This window comes from Maniola hyperantus, chromosome 11 (assembly GCF_902806685.2).
Source record: "Maniola hyperantus chromosome 11, iAphHyp1.2, whole genome shotgun sequence".
NCBI classification, from domain to species: Eukaryota; Metazoa; Arthropoda; class Insecta; order Lepidoptera; family Nymphalidae; genus Maniola; species Maniola hyperantus.
Genome location: NC_048546.1, coordinates 10707339 through 10730839, shown reverse-complemented (window position 1 = coordinate 10730839; position 23501 = coordinate 10707339). Strand labels below are relative to the sequence as shown.

The following is a 23501-nucleotide window of genomic DNA, read 5'->3' as shown; positions in this document are numbered from 1 at the left end:
CCGCGACTTCGTCCGCGTGGATTTGGGTTTTTTAAAATTCCCTGGGAACTCTTGCGAGATAAAAAGTAGCCTAAGTAGCCTTCTCTGGGATATAAGCTGACTCTGTACTAAATTTCATCAAAATCGGTTAAACTGTTGGGCCGTGAAAAGCTAGCAGACAGACAGACAGACACACTTTCGCATTTATACTATTAGTATGGATTATAAGAAAAAGATTTATTGCCTCTCAGCCCTCTGAGAGACGTTAGGTTAAGTGAACACGAATTATGACAGTTCTGTGTTCTAGCGTAAGCTTTAGGTCTTCTGATAGCGTCAACAGTGACATTTCGGCTGCCTAAAATCCAAACCCTGTAAACGACATCAGACGAGATCGCAGGGAGATAATTTAATTTATTTTATTTTAAGACTAAGTATTTTCAGTAGATTTTCTAGTAGTTAGACTTTGTTAAATAATGCAGAAAAAACATTATTGTATGCAAAGTATTTTCCTTGCAAACATTTAACATGTACCTATAGTACGTGACAGGTCGAGATGGCAATCGGGGTGGGGACGTCACCCGCGCTATCACGCACCGGGTTAGCGTGGGGGCTGTGCGGGTGTGCGGGCCTTATACCCCGATTTCCATCTGTCATTTTCTCATCATTCATCTCGCGTACTATAGAGCTTATTGCCTTTCCTATTCTTACTTTTAATGCATTATTAAACGTCTTTACTGTTTTGATTTGGATTTTAGATCATGGGTTATGTTTTTAAAATGGTCACAGCGACTTACTAGGCTTTGAATTGGTTTTCTCATTGTATAAGGTGCACTTACTATATATAGCCTGCGACAGGTTGAGAGGATAATCGGGATATGGCAAGGGGACGCGCCGTACACCCGCACGTCATAAGGCGCACGACTGCACCTGGTTAGCGCAGGAGCTGTGCGGGTATACGAGGCGTTCCCTCCCCGATTACCATTTTTTCAACCTGTCGCGTACTGTAGGTTTAGACTTTAGAGGTATCAAAATTTCTGTTATATGGAAAACCAGAGGATGCCCGCGACTTCGTCTGCGTGGATTTAGGTTTTTAAAATCCTGTGGGAACTCTTTGATTTTCCGAGATAAAAAGTAGCCTATGTCCTTCCCCGGGATGCAAGCTATCGCTGTACCAAATTTCGTCAAAATTGGTTGAACGGATGGGCCGTGAAAGGCTAGCAGACAGACAGACAGACAGACAGACGGACGGACAGACAGACACACTTTCGCATTTATAATATTAAGTAGGTATGGAGTATAGATATGGATGTGGAAGTATAGATTTTAATGCTGTTTTCCTTACAATAATGGGAGATACTATTGAAGTAAGAATTATGACATAAGATAACGATTTTTCAAAAAATGTCATTTACTGGGTTTCGATATGGGGCGGTCGGTTTAATCAGGTTCTAGGGTAAAAGACTCAAGTGAATAAACAAATCACAGGTTTTTACCATAAATAAAAACTACCAGGAATTAAACCAGCTGATACAAATTTTTATGAATAAGAGTTTTTAAGGGTTTCCGTACCATAATCGTAAAAACCAGCCAAGTGCGAATCAGACTCGCGCACTAAGGGTTCCGTACTTCAATCGTATTTATCGACATTTTGCACGATAAATCAAAAACTACTTACTCTATCTCGTTCAAACCAATTTTCGGTGAAAGCAAACTTTCATGGTAATATCATCATATTTTTTTTTTGTTTTATCATTCTAGTATTTTAGAAGTAACAGGGGGACACACACACACACACACATTTTACCACTTTGGAAGAGTCGCGCAAACTATTCAGTTTGGAAAAAAATTATATTAGAAACTTCAATTTCATTTTTAAAGACCTATCCATAGATACCCCACACGTATGGGTTTGATGAAAAAAAATTATTCAGTTTCAGTTCTAAGCATGGGGAACCCCCAAAATTTACTGTTTTTTTCTATTTTTGTGTGAAAATCTTAGTGCGGTTCACAGCATACGTCTACTTACCAAGTTTCAACAGTATAGCTCCTATAGTTTCGTAAAAAAGTGGCTGTGACATACGGACGGATAGACAGACAGACATGACGAATCTATAAGGGTTCCGTTTTTTGCCATTTGGCTACGGAACCCTAAAAATGGAACCCTTATGGTTCGATTTGCTCCGTCCTTCCGTCTGTTTGTCTATCACAGTCGATTATTTCCGTAAGAGTCGGTTCCCACTTGTCGGTTGTCGGGCCCGGATTTTAATCGGATGTTCCAGTGGCAGAACATTTTATATGATGCACGCTTGACTAAAACCGATTTTGTGTTGGCGCCGACAAGAAATGTCGGGTGTTTTGCCAGCCCTCTACGTTCGGAATAAAATCGTGTCGGATTTTGCTCGCCTATGAGTAAGTATGACGCTGTTTACAAAGGTCCTAAGTGACTTATAAACTACTAGGTGATGCCTGCGACTTCGTCCGCGTAGAATTAGGTTTTTTAAAAATCAATCGTCAACTGTAGGTGTTACAATTGACGGTATACGACAAACATTTACTACTTTTGCCTCTATTCTCTCTCTCCCTCAGTCGAGTTTTTTTTTGTTTTTTGATCTTTAATATATAGAAGGAAAACGTGACTGACTGACTGACTGACTGACTGATCTATCAATGCACAGCTCAAACTAATGGACGGATCGGGCTGAAATTTGGCATGCTGATAGCTATTACGACTACGACGACATTAGGTATATACCTATCGTCGTCGTAGTCGAGTAATATATATATATTACTAATATGGATTGTATATATATTGATATTTATAATAGATATGTATATGTATGATAGTTATGTATGTATTACTGAAATAGTTAGGTACTTATTAATTAATTATATTATATTGTTTTATACTACTTCATTTTTCTGTATTGCGTGTAAGTACTATCCAACACACCTAGTTTCTCCTTTCACCAAAGGTTGCCTGGTAGATTGCTGTGAGCAATAAGGCCGCCTTTGCATACAATCTTTTTTTCGTTTTAGTTTCTTTGTCATGTTATGTAATATTTTTTGTGTGCAATAAAGTATTTCTATCTATCTACGACGTAGGCATCCGCTAAGAAGGGATTTTTTGAAAATTCAACTCCTAAGGGGGTGAAATAGGTGTTTGAAATTTATGTAGTCTACGCGGACGTAGTCGCGAGCATAAGCTAGTCTTATATAAATTCTATTTGTGAAACTTGTCATCAGCTTCAATTTTCTTCTGTTCTTATCAATTTACTTTTCCAATTAGCTGTAAGTTTTCCTGTTAAATAAAAAAATATAAGTATAACAATAATTAATACCGCGCATTATTTTTGCTCTTTTTGATTATTAAATAATTTATGACTATAATATAGATACACAAAATAATAAAAAAATACTAAATGATGCCCGCGATTTCGTGGGCGTGGATTTAGGCTTTTTGAAAATCCCGTGGAACTCTCTAAATTTACGGGTTAAAAATTAGCCTTAGCAGACAGACAGATACACTTTCGCATTTAGTAACCAAGTTCCAAAAAGGAGATGGTTCTCAATTCGGCCCGTTTTTTTAAATGTATGTACACCTATTTTTTCGAGGTTTCGTATTCGTTCATTTCCTGGAGTCCTTTACCCTAGTACGTTAAAGTACTAAAAGTGCGTGTTAGTAATTAGTATCAGCTGATCAAATGTCAATAAATTGCGCCAAAACCAAACGCCAAAACAAAAATTGCTAGTTTCAAGGTGAAACGGCAACTGTCATTAGCGAATCCAATTCCCTTAAATTCGATGCGACGTAAATTCCTAAGATTTGTCTAAAAACTGACGGCGCGGCGCGGCAAACTGATCGCGTGCGTGGAATGTGATAGATGAAAATATTTGATTGCGTTCGTACGTCAACACCTCCGAATAAATATCTGGCCAACACTGACAAAAAATTGTTGACATAAATATAATTTTCATAATTTTACCGGAAATGGTGATGGTCACATTTTTTACTGGTGTTGACGTAGCTTTAACCTTACATAACAACCAACCTTTGTGAAGACGAAAAAATCTACGTTTCTTATCAGACGTAGTTACGACACGTTAGAAATCAGGTTCCCTTACTTGTTATCGGATTTTCCAAGTCGCTGTGTAAAAAAAGGATAAATTTCTCTAATGCATCAATGGAAACTACTTACATGCTACGAGTAGAAATTCAGTATCCCTAGATCCGGATTAGGTATTCTTTAGGTAAATTCTTTACCAGATGACGCCCGCGACATCACCCGTGTGGATTGAAGTTTTTCGTAAATCCCGTGTATTTTTTTTGATTTTCCGGTATAAAAAGTAGCCTATGTCCATCTCCGGGATGCAAGCTATCTCTATGTACCTACTTAATTAGTCCAAAGTGTGTAGGCGTAAGTACTAATAAGATAACAGAAGATGTTTTATTAGTATGCTACTACAATAGGTTATTCGTGATTCTTTGTATGATTAAATTTTGTTGTGACTGTCTTATGTTTTGTTTGTTGCTGATTGACTAAGTATAAATAAGTGAATAATTATACAGACGTTGGAGCCACTTGTTTTTCAGTGAGAAACATAGCAGAGAAACATACTGAAACTGTTGATAACTTCATCAATAACCTAAGTATAGTACGCAACAGTACGAGATGGCAATCGGGGAGGGAATGCCCCGCACACCCGCACAGACCCTGCGCTAACCCGTTGCGGGCGGGTGCGCGAGATGTTCCCCCGCCTCATACGCAGTGGCGTGCAGGTCATAGAGGCATAAATGCACTGCTTACCCCAGTTGTAATAGCTCAATGCATATTTTTCATTATGACCTGCCATTAAACAGGTTCCTACCTAACTAATGCCTACCCTGGCTTCAAACCCTGTGCACGCCACTGCTCATACGTCATACCCCGATTGCCTCGACCTGTCGCGTAGGTACCTACTATACCTATGCGAAAATCCTGAAATATGATACAATGAATAAGTTCCTTGACTTAAAAATAAAATAATGTTATGCATTCTCGTTTCGCTACTAAGTATATAAAAAGAGAATGAGCCATTAAAAATATCTACTTAAAATCAAATTCTCTGAAGCACGTATTCTCGTATCGTTGATCACCCGAGCACCCTCCATAATAAGAGGTCTTTGTACTCCAAGTTGATACATAATACATGTCACTTTCGTTTTTCCGCATACAATTAAGTTCTGGTGACCTATTAAAGTTTCAAGTGTACAATGCTGCGGCAACTTAAGTTTTGCTGGTGAAATTGAAAACATGTTGCCAAGTCCGTAGGCTCCGAATGCCCCTCGTGCACGTTGACCCAAAACGCTCGGTGAATGTGTCCAGAGGTGCGATTGCGTAAGATTTAACCATGATCACTATTCTAAGCCATTGCTCATAAATCGTCAAAGTCAATTCGAATTAAATTTAAATTTGTACTATATTAATTGTAGTAAATTAAAGGTATAGTATAATATCACCTCACTGCCTGGCTGACTTACCAACTGCTGTGAATTTTCATACAAATGATTTTGCCGCGATTTGCAAACACGTTGGTTTTGGTACTCCTCGAACGCTTTGAGCTAACTCTTCGAGGTCTTTGTACTTACATATTTTGTGTTTTGTGAAACCACCGACAACCTTGTGGTCGCCAAGTTGGCCGAGTGGCTCTAATTGTGTACCAATAAATCTTAACAGATAGGTTAGGTTATAAAGTACCTATGAGTTACTATTATAAAGTAGTAATAGAATTAAACGTCTATACAAATACCATCTAGGCAAAATGTTTGTTGTAAGTACCTAAATGTCCCATCTAGTGTGTAGTAACTACTACATAGAGGTCTTTGGATAAATATAATATAATACAGCGAATGTCCAATCATCCAGAGCACTTATTGGGACAGGTGTGGCGTATCCGTTATTTATGAGGCCCCTTCGATCCCACTCGCCTCTGCAAACGAATCTCTGTTCCAGCATCGTGTACCGTTTATGATGTAGGTCTGTCTGTCTTTGCTTGATTTATAAAACACACGTCTTGTTTTGATAAAAAGCCGATTTTTTGTATTATACTCACGTATTCCGTTTTTCCGTGTAAAGAGCGTTGATAGCCTAGTGGTTAAGATGTCGGCCTTCTTTTCGGGGAGCCGGGATTCGATTCCGGACACGCACCTCTTACTTTTCGGAAAAATGTGCATTTTAGCAATTCAATATCAATTGCTTTAACGAAGGAAAACATCATGAGGAAACCTGTACTTTCCATAATATTTTCGACGGTGTGTGAGTTCGCCAAAGTGATGGACTATGGCCTGATGGAAGCGGGCTAACCTGGAAGGGGTATGCCAGTTTTTATTTATCCCATGCCCCCTTTGGTTTCTACACGACATCGTACCAGAACGCTAAATCCCTTGGCGGCACGACTTTAACAGACCAGACCAGGCATTTAGAAATTACGATATTCCAAGCTAATAAGACCACAGCGCTACGGAGGTCGTCAAAAAAAATGGGTATGTTGAAGCTTCTATCAGTGAAGAATTTTCAGAATCAGTTCATTATTTTCGGAGATTGACCTTCAGCATGACTTCTACATTAAAGAAAACTTTCTTTCTAATTATATCTCCGAACGTCAATAAATATCTAAATACATACTTATGCCTACGGAAAAACTGCCATCCAAAGCACTTAAGGGACAGGTGTGGTGAATCCGTTATTTATGAGAGCCATACGATTCTATTCGTCCCTGCAAAGGATTGTATATTTCACTGTCATACAGTTTTACATCTATTTTTTTATGATGCAGATATTATATTCTTTCAACGAATAATATAAAAATAATTACCCGGCTAAGTTTCTTGTGGACTTCTTCTTAGACCAGGGTGCGTGTTTAACCCTCGTAACTGTTGTTTTAAGATTACGTAAGTAATTAATTAACAACATAATCAACAATTGACAATCAGAAAGTGTAAAATCGTATACCTACCCATTTAGAATAAATCCTTTGAATAGATATTTTTTCCTAGAATTATACCCTTATCTTGAATGGTAAATGCTGATTAATATTTTACACTGGTTTTGTATGTATTCATATAGGTCACGATGGGATTGACCCATGCAATTGGCTCGAAATATCGATATTTCAAAATTATCATATTAATCGTGGTACGTAGGTACCTAGTACCTACCCGTTATTTACATTATGTGCATTATAGATAGATTTGGGTTGAGATGATGACAATGATATACTTATCTATTTATTGGTATAATTACCAAGATACATAGTTAGTTGGAGTCTACACATAATTGAATCAGGACTTCTGAAATAAATCACACGAATGTTTGACCTTCTTTCCCGAAGATCGATAAGTAGGAGATATGTACAGAGAATCTCACATCCAAGCACTTATTGGGAGACAGGTGCGGCATATCCGTTATTTATGAGGGTCCTTCGATCCCAATTCGCTCCTCCAAACGAATCTCTGTTTCACTTATCTACTTATATTATGTATTCTGTCTTTTTATGATGTATTTTTCTCAGATATTTATTTTTGTAGAACGTTTCACTTACTTAGCTTACCCACATTATGATTTTCAGCTCTCTCTGTCTCTCACGAATACTGGAATCGAAAAGCATTCGCATTTTTGTTTTAACGCCAGTTTGAAGCCCGAGATACGAAAGTGTGGATTTTAACCCAAGCTATTATGGCTATTATAAAAGTCACTAGCAGTTCTGATCTTAAAGATCATAGCTCATTAGGCTCACCCGGCACCTGATTTGCACCGCCTCGCATCGTGCGGTTAGTATTCTTTATATGGACTTCAATGGACATACGCTCACTACCTCAACTCCGTAGCGTCAGCGAATCACCTCACTCGCAAAGCTGCAAGTCTGCACGCATGCATATGCGTTGCGTTTACCGCTCCTTGCAAAAGCACGGATCCTGAGTGGACCACGCGCTACACGCGAATAATTCACGCTAGAAATGTTTGAGACTTAGTGGTCTAAGATCCCGTATTAACAATATCTAAGTACCCTCATCTGTTATTTAAGAGAAAAAAATAACATCGTTGGCACGTGAGTTAGCTAGGCAACCTATGTGCGATGTATTAATCTATACATTATCTATCATATACTCTCTATCACAATTAAATAACAGATGAGGATAAATAGTAGATATTCCTAATACCGGCACTTTACCTATACCTAGTGCCTATATTGCTGACAGACTAATTTTGTGGACCATGCGACGTTCACTCGTTGACCACGCTCGGTTTACTGGTGAAAACACGGTGACCATCCGTGGACCACCTGTCGACAACGAGTGGACGCTGAACAACGAGGTGGTGCTAGTCGGGTGCTGGGTGGCTCTAATAAGCTATGACCTTTATCCTTAAATGTTACATAATATGTCATTATGCGTGCATTACATATTAAGCGTACACGCCTGGTTCAAAATACAAAAGCGTAGCTCATTCAAATTCGCGCACAGTAGCGTGGATTGTTGACCGCCCGTTATTGTCTATGGTCTGTTGGCAGCACGTGCTGCTCTATCACGGACCACCATCGCACAATAGTTGTTCGTCAAATAGGGATATTGTTAGGCTCGAAGCGTGCGAATTATGCCACTATGCTTTCTGTTAAACAACTCTAAACTATGTATAAGCTATATTCATCATCATCATCGTCAACCGATAAACTTCCAGTGCAGGACAGAGGTATCTTGACTTCCACATGCCACTGTATTGCACTGCCTGAATACACCAAATTCACTTTAATGTAGATCCCGGAAAAGGTTTTCAGAATTACCGCCCAAGTAAAGTCAGGGTGGGTCAGCTATGTACAAATATAAAAACTTAGTGACTGTCATATCTACGTACAGTATGCGGCAGAAAAATCTGTACCTTACCTTACCTTTAGAAAGAGATTTTCGGTTTCGTAGTCGTTGAGACCAACAAAACGTCACATAGGTATTATTGTCTCTGTCACTCATACCTACATGACGTTTTGTCGGTCTGAACGACAGAGACAATGCTCTACAAATCCGCAATCTCCTTCTAAAGGTCGATATACATTATTTTCTGCCACGTACTGTACCTAATGTAAAAACATGATTCCAGCTCGTTTTCCTTTAATGTAAAACATTGGTTCACATTTATCCCGACGTAGTTTCGCCCAAACTCGTTCCCTTGGCAAAGCTCCTCAGTTCCCAACTGCAAACTCGCTGCTAATGTAACGTCCTCGAAGATACGGATACGACAAGATATCCTACTTCCGGGGACTTGAAACTTCTTAAGCCAGTTTTATTTTTATTTTCAGGAGTATTTTTTCTGTTTGCTGTTAGGTATAATCATCATGATCATAATCTACCCATCGCCGGAGATTCTCAGAGTGAGAAGAGTTTTGGCCATAGTCTACCACGCTAGCCAAGTGCGGATTGGCAGACTCCGAGAACTCTCAGGCATGCAGGTTTCAGGAAAACATCGTGATTTCCTTCACCGTTAAAGCAAGTGATATTTAATTACTTAAAACGCACATAACTCTGAAAAGTTAGAGTTACACTTTGCTTTTTTTTTTGGTGGTTTAAAGATATCAATTAATACATTATTAGCCTTGATGCAACTGGCCCCTAGAGAAAACTAATTCTGTTATAATTTTAATGTAATAAATTAAAAAGTTTCCAAAGTTCTGACAAACAGTCGCTTTGTTTAACAGACCGACAAGAAAGCGAGTTAATATAAACGTGTTAAGTATAAATTAATGCTGCAATTTATGTGCAACTTACAAACATTTGTGACAGTTAAATTACTTTATAACCGTTCATAATAATTCATTCAAATGCAACTGTTACAATGAAATGACGTAAAAATAAGAACATTGCCCCATATTGAAGGCGGTCGTACACACGCCCACAAAATTACATACCCGATAGTTACGGCTGTGAGCATAAGGACCATAATGTTGTGCAATATGAAGGTAGGTGGTAGGTATGTGAAATACGGGGCTTACTGTACCAGGCGTGAATTCCGAATTGAATGTTCATTGTACTTGTATATAAAACAATGCACGTCTCAGACACGCGCCAATAATCCGACTCATATATTCAAATTCTAAGAGCTGGCGAACGATATTTTCATAGTATTTATGTTTTGTTTCATAGAAATTATTGAAATTTCTTTTATAGGTAGGAAATTATTGAAATTGTTTTATACGTACCTACGTAAAAACAGATATCGACAACCCCAAAGAAACAGCGAAACCTACCATCTGACACAGAGATACAGTAGATGATAGGTTTCGGTGTCAGTTTTGTCAGCCATAGTGTGTTGTTGGATAATTTCATCGTCTAATATGTACATTATAGTATAGGTAATTAGTATTAAAACGTCGGAGATGATGTGGAAATGCGATAACTAATTTTTACATGACAAATGCTCTCTGATCTATCAATCATTTATTTTCATTTATCAGTCATGATTAACGGATTAACTGATACAGACACGAGAATCTCAATATAAAATAGAATCGTATAATACCTATGCTTTTATTTTAATTTAGTTGTCTTTTATTTTATTTATTTTATAGAGATGCACTGTTTCGCTGTTGGGTCGTAACACCAAGGCTCTGCCTTAAAATCTATGCCATTATGCTGAGGCCATAGCCCCTTTACTTCACACACGAAACCGTTTTTTGTTTTTTAGTATTTTCTAGCTCGAAATTAGTTTAGTTTTAATTTTGCAGTTTTGAATACCTTTCGTATTTTTTCCTTGTATTGTGTTCTGTGAGCCAATTAAACTTTTTTTATATAATGGAGCCCATCCACTTGAAACAAATATTTGCCAGCTCTCAGTCTATAAGCTTATCGTTTAGTTATAGCGAATTGAAGATTCCGAGTATAAAAATTACCATCTCGGACGCTGTCTGAATCGAAATGCAGTCAATTCTTTCGGAATCTCAGTAATTTTTAAATAATAGATATCGAATGTGACACGAGTTGAATTTTAAAGTAGAGACTGATATTTAATTAAGATTTCAATTCAGAATGTAGACTGTACGAGTAACATTCACTAAATTGGCATTCTTGTACTGCCATTTTTAAGCTAGGGAACAAAAAAATTACAACCTAACTACTTTTTCAACTATCCATCATCCATTTTTTTTATATAATATATTTCAACTATATATATTAAAAAAAAAAAAAAAAGCAAAATCTCAAATTTTTAAACGGTCCTGCTGATTGATGTCAGTCAGTCAGTGTGACTACATTTGTATGCATTAATAATAGGCATATTTATTCGAGTGAATTTATATAGTTACATACATTTATACAGTTAAACAAAAATTTAATTACAAATTAAATTAATTTTATCACGAGAATCTTCCAATCTAATTAATTAATATTTTTTTTAGTTTAATTAAAAACCTGTCAATCTTTACGTGGTTCGAACGAAAATTTATCTCCGTTAGCATTTAATTTAACACTTGATTAAATTAGAATTTAATTGTCAACTATCCTGTACTTAACTCGCTTCAAGACTTGTAGACCGTACCTATTATTTACCTAATTTAAACATAAATAAAACATAGGTTCCTTTACGATTTCAAGTTAATAGTTATTCTAAAGCGAGTCTAGTGATATCTAGTAGTGAATAATCCAATAAGTGGCAACTTTCACATCGGTATCCGCCCTACTTTCTGATGCAGTAACAAGTTTAGCATTGTCAATAAACAGGTTTTAATGCCCACATTAAAGTAGTATTGAAGTAAATAACTGTCTACTACACAAAGACCTATTTCAAAGAGAAATGTGAAGTTTAGACCCAACACGTTGCTCGATTCCAAATTAAGTACATATTATTTCTCTCGATTTTTATTCACCAAAACGATTTTAAATGAATAAATTGTACGGAACTCAAAGAACTAGCTACCTCTCTTGTCTAATAGTAGTTACCTACCGCTCACCCATCAATACGTGACCGATCAGTACCTAAGCTGATACCTAAGCAAGATTTCAGTGTTGTCTATAGAGAATGCAAAGACCTTCATAATACTCATGTAATTTTTAATTAGATACACACTCTCAATAGGTACATTTCGCTTGGCGTCGCTATAAAACTGAGAGTAGGTAAGGTTAGAATAAAAGAATTTTTCCTAGAGATGATATTCTTCTGTTCCCCTAGGCGTAATTCGTTTATTTCTACCTGCCATGCGTACTTACCACACTCCTTCAAACTCATACGCAAAAAGAAAACTATAAATCCTTTAATAAAAAATGTACCTCCAGCTCAAAGTTGAACTGCGTAATCATAGGACTATACTGGTCTTATTGATTATTCAAGTCGCAAAGGGAGCCCTTTGAAAAATTACCTGTGTTCAGCCAAGCTTTCCTTAGGGCGAGGGCTGTTACAAAATTTAACTCCCTAGACCTTGGTTTTAGAAATAAAATGTCTCATTTAATGCCTAGGCACTCTAAGGCTTAGTCCTAATTGGAAAACGCTGGCATGAACAAACGATGCGAGTTTATCGTGCGATTAAAATGCTCGTGATCGCGCGAACATCAATTAGGAGATTCAATAATGATATAGGGAAGTATTTTTGATCTTGATTAATACGATGTCATCGTCACATGTTCGCGTGAGCGATTGAGAATCAGAGAAGCGTCTCAAGGCCAGCGCAGACCAGACGACATGCGACAATCATCATCATCATCATATTATATTTTTAAATAGTAGGCACCTACGCAAGACAGCATCAGGCGTTCAGCTAAGTGCAGCCCAATCGTAAGAAGGTATCTACTATCTGCAAATTCTATTTTTGTAATGTTTCTGTCAATTGATTGATAAGTCCGGAAAGGTATGATGCCGCGAGGAAACCTAGAGTGAGAGTATGTGTATAATAAAACTGCCTACTTACGCCTTACAAGTTAGTTTGCATCGTTATCATTTTAGACTGCATCATTACTTGCCACAGGACATAATATGTAGGTGAAATCGCGGTGGATTCACAAAAATCTCGGAAAAAATCGCCCTGAAAGAAATGTTCAAACATACGTAAACCTAAACGTCGCTCGGTCTGCACTGGCCCTTAGTCTGGAGAACAAAATATTAAAGAATTTTTAGAGACTATAGTAAAATCTTGTCAAGATATAGGTAGGTACTTACTTAATCTTTTCGCTGAATCAAATCGAATAGGTAGAGCCACGGTAGAACTTACACAGAATTTAATATGTTTTGATAAAGCCTAAATAGCCATAGCCAATAAAAAAATTGTTTCACCAATAAAAAACCATAATAACAATTTTTACAAGCTCCATAACTTTTACTACCATCGCCATTGATTTAAAAATCCAAGACTAATAATAAATCTAAATCTAAATATATAAAAGGAAAAGACTGACTGACTGACTGACTGATCTATCAACGCACAGCTCAAACTACTGGAAGGATCGGGCTAAAATTTGGCATTCAGATAGCTATTACGGCGTAGACATCCGCTAAGGAATGATTTTTGAAAATTCAACCCCTAAGGAGGTCAAATAGGGGTTTGAAATTTACAGGTAACAGTATCTACTAGAATGCCAAAATAGGATGTAAAATTTATATTTGCTAGAAATTTTGGAGTTTTGCTGCACTTTGTACCTACCTAATGTAAACGGACACTAATTTAAATCATAGCTACTGTTTTTATGAATTGTGTATCTTTTGTTGTATATCAATGGCCTCCATGAGCCTATATAAAAAAAGTCCGCGGGAACAAAACACGGAGTAATAGATAAACACATAGAGGGCTATAAAAACAGAAACGCACCCCGCAGCTTTATTATACAAGTATGACTAATAAAGTTTACGTCGTTACTGTATGAACCAAAGAGCAACCCAGGCTTTCCCCTCTAAGCGAGAAGTTATACACAATTTTCTCCTCTGCCAAAGTGTAAGACCACTAATGGTCACAAAATATATTATTATTTGCTTTTTTCGTCCCCGATCCCATTGGGTTTTAGGGAATTACTAAAATCCTTTATTTTAACGTCATAGCGAGAACCCTTTTTGCAAAATCTCAGGTTTCTAAACCCACCAGTTTGTTGTTTAACCCACCAGGTGTAGATACATTGATTTTACGGTCAATCAGTACTTATTTCCATTTAAAACGATTCACTCGTAAGGTGAAATATAAATTTTATCTTATTTCCCTATCCAAATAAAATCTTACAACGCGTTTTTACAATAATCTAAAATAGCCAATGAATCTCCAATGGAGCAGAATGTAAGTAAAGGACGATTCATATTAGATTATGCCAAGGGGCACGTCCAACCATATAAAATTTCAATCCGTCCATCTGATAAGGCATTTTGTACGTACCTCGGATGCAGCTCAAGCCCAGTACTGTCAAACCTGGATCTCGATTTACTTTGACGCGCTCTAACAATTTAATACGTTGACAAATTTAACGCGACGCGATGAGAGCATTGCCTTCTCCCTCCGTCTATGCTTTATGGTATAAACTGAACCCCATTTCTATTCTCCAAACTAATAATTCCTATCACAAGACCATAGAGATTGCTTTCGATTGGAGTCTGTAGGTTAGGGAAGATAGATATGAGATAATCAGTATACGGCTTAGGGGCTGCTGCCGCGGCGGCGGCGTCGGTATAACAATAAACTTCAAGAAAATATTATTGAGGAAGAAGAATAATAGGTATTTACTTTTTTATTAAAAGTTAGGCAGATTCCGAAATACATATCCTAACACCCCATTTTCTTTATAATTTCTCTGTAAGTATGAAAAGTAGTCCAACGGCTGTAGCAAGATCTTCCGGATTTCAGTCCATAAACCATTGAGCTGGTCTGTCTTTCGGAAATCTATTAAGTATCTAGGTTTTCTTCTGCAAACTCTAGATGCCGTAGTTTGACAGCTACAGTGTGACGATCACAATCACATCTGATTGGCCGAAATAGGTAGAGCTGATGGGCTATTGGCTGAAATTCATTGTTGTAGCAATAATACCATAAATTCAGCTAATCAAAACTACTGAGATTGAAGCAATTATTGATGCAACTTTTCCAAAATCGATCAGCACGGTTTATGATGAATCTACACTCGATATAACTGCCTATCTCTATTCTATGAGAGGAATGCTTTATATCTTAGCTGTAAGATATGCGTTGCTGAAATTTCTTGACCTACATGCTCTAAATCGGTGCATGCTGTCGAAGTTACGTCAACACTCTCGATTACGATACGTCAATAAATATCAAAATAACTGAGTAGCCTTAGCATAAATTAGTTACTATTTACATACTATGTACCTTTATGTGCCACTTATCTTTACTCCATGCTTGTTTACCATGTTTATGTTTGAAAGTTCTATTTGGTAACGACTATGAGTAAACCACTGTAACACATTCACCTATGAGTCTCCAGTCCACCATTCTTGAGGTCGTCGTTCCAACGGGTTAGAGGTCATCTCCATCGAACATCGATTCCTCGATAGATTCCATGATTCAGCTTGCTTATTCTCCTCATCATCATCATGAGCAACCCATCGCCGCGCCGGCTCGCTACAGAGCACGGGTCTCCTCTCAGAGTGAGAATAGGGGTTTGGCCATTGTCTACCATGCTGGCCAGGAGCGGATTGGTAGACCTCCTCAATACCTACTTATTTAAATAATTGTTAGTTTCTTCCTATTATTTGTCTCTAATATGATCAATAAACAACAATAATAATCGACTTTCTTAAAACTTGGTGAAAATTTCCCTGACTCTGTGGCACGTGCTTCTATATCCTAGATTGCGAAGATCAGAATGGCAACTGCTATGCAACTACTTAAGATAAGATAAATTTATTTGGCACAACAATTAATATAGAAACTGGTTTTTAATGAGAAAATTTCAACAATACAATCTCCTTAACGTCCAAAACCAACCCTCTTTTTAAGAATTGGCCTACCTCCTCCCGCGGCGCCACTCACAGTAAAGCAGTTAAGCTAACACAATAAAATGTACCTCTAAATTAGCTTGTCGTTTTACAAGCAATAAATTTAATAGGCAACGATGGGGGGGGTCGCTATTCACGCCTAAAATTTTAACATGGCGACAATTTGGTTAGTCGCAGGGTGGAATCAAGTTTGGTAATCAACTTCCACTGTTATTATTGACTTTGCTACCCTATGTTTGAGCGTGCGATGTTTTCATAATAATGATGATATATCTAGGAAAAATCATGAAAATTGGTTTAAAGGATGAGCCGTGAAAATCTAGTAGACAGACAGACAGACACACTTTCGCATTTGTAATATAAGTATATATATGGATTATTTGCGAGTAAATTGATCGCACACTATACGCGTATATTAACCACACGCGTGTGGTTCACCTAAGTAGCTTTTAAAATTGAACATCACTCTTTATCCATCCACGAAATTAGATTTCAAGTGGAGGAAGCAATATTTTTCTATTGTCCCGCTCTGTTTTATAAATTGAATGATCCATTTCTTTAAATTGTTCAACTGCTCTGTGTTCAATTCAAACATTTAAGTATGCCTAGATTGTGTCCATTTATTGCAAAACTATCTGGGAACCACCTCATTACTATCCCAAGAAACCCCCCTAGTGCTGAAATACTGACTGATCTCTCCTTGCAACCATATATTTTATGGCGCACCCGATGCTACTGACCTTGACTGAGCATTTTTTTACTAAAGATTGCACTTCTTGCGGCTCTTGGATCGGCAATGTGCACAATCTCTTTTTTATCACTGGTTTCTTCATTCTATTATGATCCTGGTATTGAACCATTGTCAACACTCAACTTATTCTAATTTTCTAAACCCATGTTTGAATAGCTACCGGTTTTCACGCCGAGCGATTGCCACACAACCTTTTAAAGATAAACCTGTAAAGTTTCGAATACTTTCCATATAAGTACCTAAGGGATAGCATAAATCCCAGGGAAGACCATAGGGAACTTTTTATCCCGGAAAATCAAAGAGTTCCCACGGGGTTTTTAAAAAACCTAAACCACGCGGACGAAGTCGCGGGCATCATCTTGTTTAAAATAAAACATTAAAAAACTTTAGATTCTCAACATCAAAAATTTGTACGAAATGTAACGTATTGTTCTTTCCCGTGGTCTAAAATAATCTTTTGTTCCACGTTCATGATACATTGTACACAATATGCAGTCTGTGACATACATACTCTTGAAAAGAGTCAGTCGTTCATACAATCTCATTCATTCACATTATTTTTTACTCGAACAATAAAATACGCTACAATGTTGATACCACTTCGAAAATTCAAATAGCGATTTCCTGAGATTCTGTCTAAAAAAAATGGCCAAGTGCGAGTCAGGCTCGCGCAATGAGGGTTCCGTACTACAGTCGTATTTTTTCGACATTTTGCAGGATAATTCAAAAACTATGATACATAGAAATAAATACAAATCTGTTTTAGAATGTACAGGTGAAGACCTTTCATATGATACCCCACTTGATATAGTTATCTTACTTTGAAATATGAAAATACTAATTATTAGTTCATGACCACAATTAAATTTTTTTGTGTGACATAACCACAAATTCACGGTTTTCAGATTTTTCCCCTAATACCAGCTATAAGGCCCACCTACCTACCAAATTTCATGATTCTAGGTCAACGGGAAGTACCCTGTAGGTTTCTTGACAAACAGACGGACAGACAGACAGACAGACAGACAGATAACAAAGTGATCCTATAAGGGTTCCGTTTTTCCTTTTGAGGTACGGAACCCTAAAAACTAAGTTTTTTTTTCTGAAGCAATGAAAGTTAACCAAATATGGAATTCAGCTGATACAGTTATCAGCTGAATTCCATGTTTGGTTAACTTTCATGTAGGTACTTATTTAGTACACAGTTACACTTATATAATTTCTGGATGTTGAAAAATATACAGAGCCTTTATATATTGACGTAAGATTTTTTACACCTTTATTACCTGTTATCTCCCAAAGCCACCATGATTCAAACAAACATCAAAACAAACGTTGCTCCCAGTGTTGGGGACTATACGCAGACAAACTATCAGCTTTGATTAAATAAGGAAGGTCTGGCACGCGCTGGCTCAGGCCAAAATAAAAAGAAGGCAATTTCTCAGTCATAAACTTCTTTAATTACATGACTATACAAACATCAGCCGTAATTAGATAAAAACTACACAATAATAATTTACAGTCTTTCGAATTAATACTTATAAAATTTTCTTTCAAACACAAAGGCAATAAATACGTTAGAAGCACATCGCACTGAAATGCGTAAATTTGGTATCGTTATTGTACAAAAGTTACACTATACAAACACTACTATGTCTATATACAACGTCGGACGATATCTTACGTTCACAACAAAGCGCAACATCAGCAATGCCTACCGTTACAAATGAGATCGATCTGAATAATTACTACGTTTCTTTACACCAGGTACGTTTGCACTGTGTGCTGTAAAACAACGGAGTGGGGCTGATTGTGGCGGCCGTGGAAATCGTTCGATGAATAATCCGAGTCTATAGTCGAGTAGATGTGCTCAGACAACGGCCTGTCGCAAGGCGAACGCTCCGCTGAGTTAGCGGATTTGCCGCACAGCGTCTGGCACGTACTATTTAGCACAGACGCATCCATTGTATAGGTGTTGGAATTCCTTCCATAATTAAGCCTCTTCAACTTGTGGCCGCGTCGCTTAGAAGACGGCATTGCGTATCGTAATCTTTCCCAGAAACGTTTCTCTTTCCACGTTATCTCCAAACCGGTTTTGAAATATGATTTTAATTCTGGGTCGCGCGGAACGAGCCCTACGGCGACAATTATTAATTTATGAGGGTTTTTACGGAGGGCCCGCTGGAGGGCTTGTCGGAATTCTATGTGGGACCATTCGGTTAAAATAAAGTTCTTAGATAGCACTACTATGATACGTCTTGACGCCTCAGTCGCCTCGACCACTAAGTCGGGAAACTGTGCATATGTAGCTTCAAACTGCGGCACGTCCCTATAATGAAGGCAAAGGTGGTAGGATGGGTAGCCGTTTTCCAGCTCCCTCGCTAAAGACTCTATAACGAATTCCTCATCTTTGGGGCTGTAGCAAATGTAAGCGTCATAAAGCTTATCTGCGTCGTTAAAGGCGCCCGCTAAGGGAGAGAGCTTAATGCCACAATTTGAGTATAACCACATTCTGCAGGCGTATCTAAATGTGAACACTAAAGCTAATATTAATAAAATAAGCATGAACCCAGTGAGTGCCGAGGCAAGTAATGGGATGTTGTTAGAGACGAAGAACGCGCTTATCACTGAGGTATCGCTTATTTCGCTGCAGACTGTCACATTTAAATTCAATGGCTTCTTCGCTGGGCTCACGTTCTCATTTAAGCACCACAAATTCTGTATATCTATTACTTTTTCGACATTCTGTGATATGTACATTAGGAATCCTTGTAAATATTTACAGTTACAAGACCAGTAGTTATTACTTAAAAACAGAGTTTGTAATTTTTTGTTATTGTCTAAATGCCACAGGCCATAATTTACGAGCCTGTTTCCGTCCAGGCGTAAAATCTCGAGAACGCCCAGAGAAGAAAAACTGGCGTTCGAAATGTATTCAATAACGTTGTTTTGAAGATACAACTCTTTTAGATTGCTCAGCTTGGAAAATTCGAGTCCATGCAAACGTTTTATTTTGTTATTATCTAAATGCAATATTCGCAATTCGCCAAGACCTCTAAAAGTATCATTTTGTATATTTTTAATGTTGCTGGAGTTCAAATATAAAACCAAGGATTTACGCATTGAATCGAAAACAGTTTCGTTGAGTTCATTATAAAAATTACCATCTAAATAAATGTGAGTTGCGCCAGTAGGAAAGTCCCGAGGCACCAAATTCAATTGTTTTACAGAACAATCGACAACATTTGTGGTCTTTGTCGAGTCGTGGTAACATGAACAGTTATGAGGACAGACAGTTTTGCAATTACAAAAAGTGAAGTCGCAACAATGGCAGTCTTCTGGGCAGTGAATATCATACTTGCAGAGGAAATCTTTTGTGTGGAGAGAACTTACTGGGAGAAATTTAACACCTCGTACATAGGACTCTTTGCATATAACGTTTTCTAAATCCATCACGCGCGGGTATTGTCGAGAAGTAATAGAATTGATCAGCAAAAGCCATTTCATCGTACAATCGCATCGAAAGGGATTGCCACTGATATAAAATTCTGGCAAAGCTCTGTCATCAACACTCGATATACGCAAGCTATTTATATCCAAACTTTCGATTTCATTGGCATACATATCGACTCGGGTCAAATTACTCTTTTCAAAAAATGTATCTTCTTCGATACTTGTTATAAAGTTGTTATTTATGAATAATAGCTCTACACTGTTAGGTATTGATAATGCAGTTAATGTTACGATACGATTATGACTCGCATCTAAAGTCTTTACGTGTAAATCTTTTTGAATCTTATAGTAGTTGCCCAACACTTCGATAAAATTAGCGTGAATGTCGAGCCATTTCAAACCCGATGGTATAAAGGCGTAATCAAACCATACAAGGTGGTTTTCAGATAGATTCAGCCATAACAACTTTGTCAATGACACAAATACCCCGTTTATATCAGAAATAAAGTTGCCATCCAATCGAACGGCTTCCAATTGCGCGTTCTTTTGAAAGGTTTCGGTCTCGATCGACTGTATTTTATTTTTTGCCAAATTGAGTACTTGTAGGCTAGGCAAGCCCCAAAACATTCCCGCTGTAAGGTTTCCAATTTGATTGTCAATTAAACGCAACCCAGTTAGCTGTGATAAGTTTTGAAACGAATTGTTGGATATTTCTGTTAATAAATTCTCTCCCAAGTCTAAAGACTTCAAGAACGGTAATTGCAAAATCGCCTCGGGAACTTTCGTCAATTTATTAGAACTTAAATCTAACTCTTTTAAATCTGAACAATTTCTGAAAGCGTCTTCTGCGATGTACGATAAAATGTTGTTATTCAAGTTTAACTTGTTTAAAATAAAAAGTCCGTTAAATACGTGATCTTCGATAACGCGAAGTTTATTCAGTCCTAAGTGTAGTGTATGTAAGTTGAACAAAGGTGAAAATGCATTATCTTCGATAAGCGCGATAGAGTTATTGCTTAGATTAAGAATTTGTAAAAAAAACAAATCCTTAAACATGTTTCGGGCGACCCCGGTGAGAGCGTTGTGTGACAGGTCGAGCACAATTAATCTTATTAAACCTCCGAACGTTTCATCTTCTATGTGGCTGCCTTTCAATTTATTCGCCGAAAGATCTAACACCACTAATTGTTCCAGTCTATTAAATAATTTCTTAGGCAGCATTTCCAACTCATTGTAGCCCAAGTATATTTCACGGATTTCTCTAGTATTCTGAAATAAACTTTCCGGTAAGTAATTTATAGCGTTCTCCGATAGGTTAACAACTTTTAACGACAGTAAGTCACTGAAAACTTCGCCCGGCAGCTCGGTTATTTTATTGTTCTGCAGAAATAGTTGCGTTAGTCTCCGCAAATGTAATATTTCAGAGTCAGCTGGCAAGGACATGATGTCGTTGTAACTCAAATCGATAGTCTGCAGCGTGGACCCACATTTATGGCCGAAGCCTAGTTCATCCACAAATTTGATTTTGTTACGCGTTAAGTTTAGGGAGATTATATTCTCCAGAGCGCAAAAAAGGTCCGAAGGTATTTTTCTTATATTGTTGTACCCCAAATCTAGGGTGTGAAGTTCTCGTAAACCGTTGAAGGCTCCTAAGGAGAGTTCTAATTCCTTATTGTGACCCCACTGATAGTTCATGGTGCGTAACCTTAGCGTCTTGAGACCTCGCAGTCCCTCGAACACGTTCCCGGGTAGCCGAAGGATTTTGCAATCGGTCAACGTGATCTCCGTCAAGCCTTGCATTTTCCCGAAGTAATGATCCTTGACTGTGCTCTCCTGGTGGTGTTCGCCACACCGGACCGCGAGCCTCTCCTCGCCGTCCGAGTGCATCGAACCGACCACATCCCGGTCCGACGACAGCGTCCGTACGTTGCACTCCACACTGTTCTCACCGGGCACACGGAAACAGGCATCTGGGGCATCAGGCGCTTCCGTAAGCGCCGCGCCCAACACTAAACAAAAGAGTATCACGGCAATTATCATTTTAAGTTGCACTGTGTCCATTTCATTTTCACTTGTCAACTTGTTTCGATGAATGAAAGTGAGGTCGCCGGGTCGCGTGCGATCATATTAAAGTTCGGGGCGCAATTAGAATGCGGGCACGGGACGATAACAATGACTGAGCGTAGTAAACAGTGCGACTGATGGCACATGAGTAGAGCTCATAGCGCGGCATGCCCGCGATCCCCCCGCGACGGCAGGCGAGCGACTGCCGTACAATGAAATGCCATGAATGCGCGCGGCCTGAAGGGAGCCGACCGCACCATCGCATTTCTAATGCCGCATACTAACTAACTAACCCTAGTAGTTTTCGACTTTTGTAGAAAACGGAAACCGTTACGTGACTTTGCTTCAACTAATGTTATTATTGGAAAGATTGAAAGTAAACTTCGTGGGCAGATAAAGCATTGCAAACATCGATGTTTGCAAAGCGTTAAAATACTTCCGTTGCGCTCATACAGTTAATTTAGCACTTTGGCTCAAAGAGTAGACCAAATTGAGTTGTTTAGGTACCTATTCTATTTACTTAAATACGTTTATGACTGGTCTGGGGAGCTATTTATCTCGAGCAGAAGGTTGAAAGCCCCCTTCTAACTACTACCGGCAAATCGAATGGACATCAAAAAGAGAGGTGTCCCAGGATCTCACCCCTATCGAACTAGTACCTACACGTTCAACGATTTTATTTTTACCCATTAGAGTAGTCTGGACTCTCGACGAATACGGTAGGTAGGTACCACAGATTAGAGTAGGTACCTACTACCTACCTACCTGCCTGTTTACTTGTTAGCAGACAAATAGAAATAAAAAAAATTTTACAAAAAAAATAAAAACCGACTTCGATACACAAACACTAAAAATTGAAAAATAATTTAATTTATTACCGAATATATTATGTATACAAGAGTTAATATAGTTCCATAATAATATTTTTAGTGCCGGTGCCAATTAGCTTTAGCTGCGCGAATCGTCTAGACTTCATATTTTTATGAGACTCCACAATGGCACCTCATTGGCACCGACCCCAAAAATATTATTATGGAACTATATTAACTCTTGTATACATAATATATTCGGTAATAAATTAAATTATTTTTCAATTTTTAGTGTTTGTGTATCGAAGTCGGTTTTTATTTTTTTTGTAAAATTTTTTTATTTCACAATTTTTAGTGGCCCCATGGAATTATGCTATGACTGGTTAAAAATCTACTGTTTACTAAGCTATTACACTGATCGCGACCAATTGACTCTTATCCGTTGAGGAGTTCCAGTATCTATCTTCGAAGATGTTCATCAGATCTTCACCAAATTTAAAT

At 37.9% G+C, this 23501-nt stretch overlaps 1 protein-coding gene across 1 annotated transcript; it reads right to left on the bottom strand.

Moving 5' to 3' along the window:
• Positions 1-18111: 18111 nt before the first annotated feature.
• On the bottom strand, positions 18112-22375 carry LOC117986373 (toll-like receptor 7). Its single transcript, XM_034973203.2, has one exon. The coding sequence runs from the start codon at positions 22186-22188 to the stop codon at positions 18433-18435; it is 3756 nt and encodes a 1251-aa protein (XP_034829094.1). The 5' UTR covers positions 22189-22375; the 3' UTR covers positions 18112-18432.
• Between the last annotated feature and the right edge of the window lie 1126 nt (positions 22376-23501).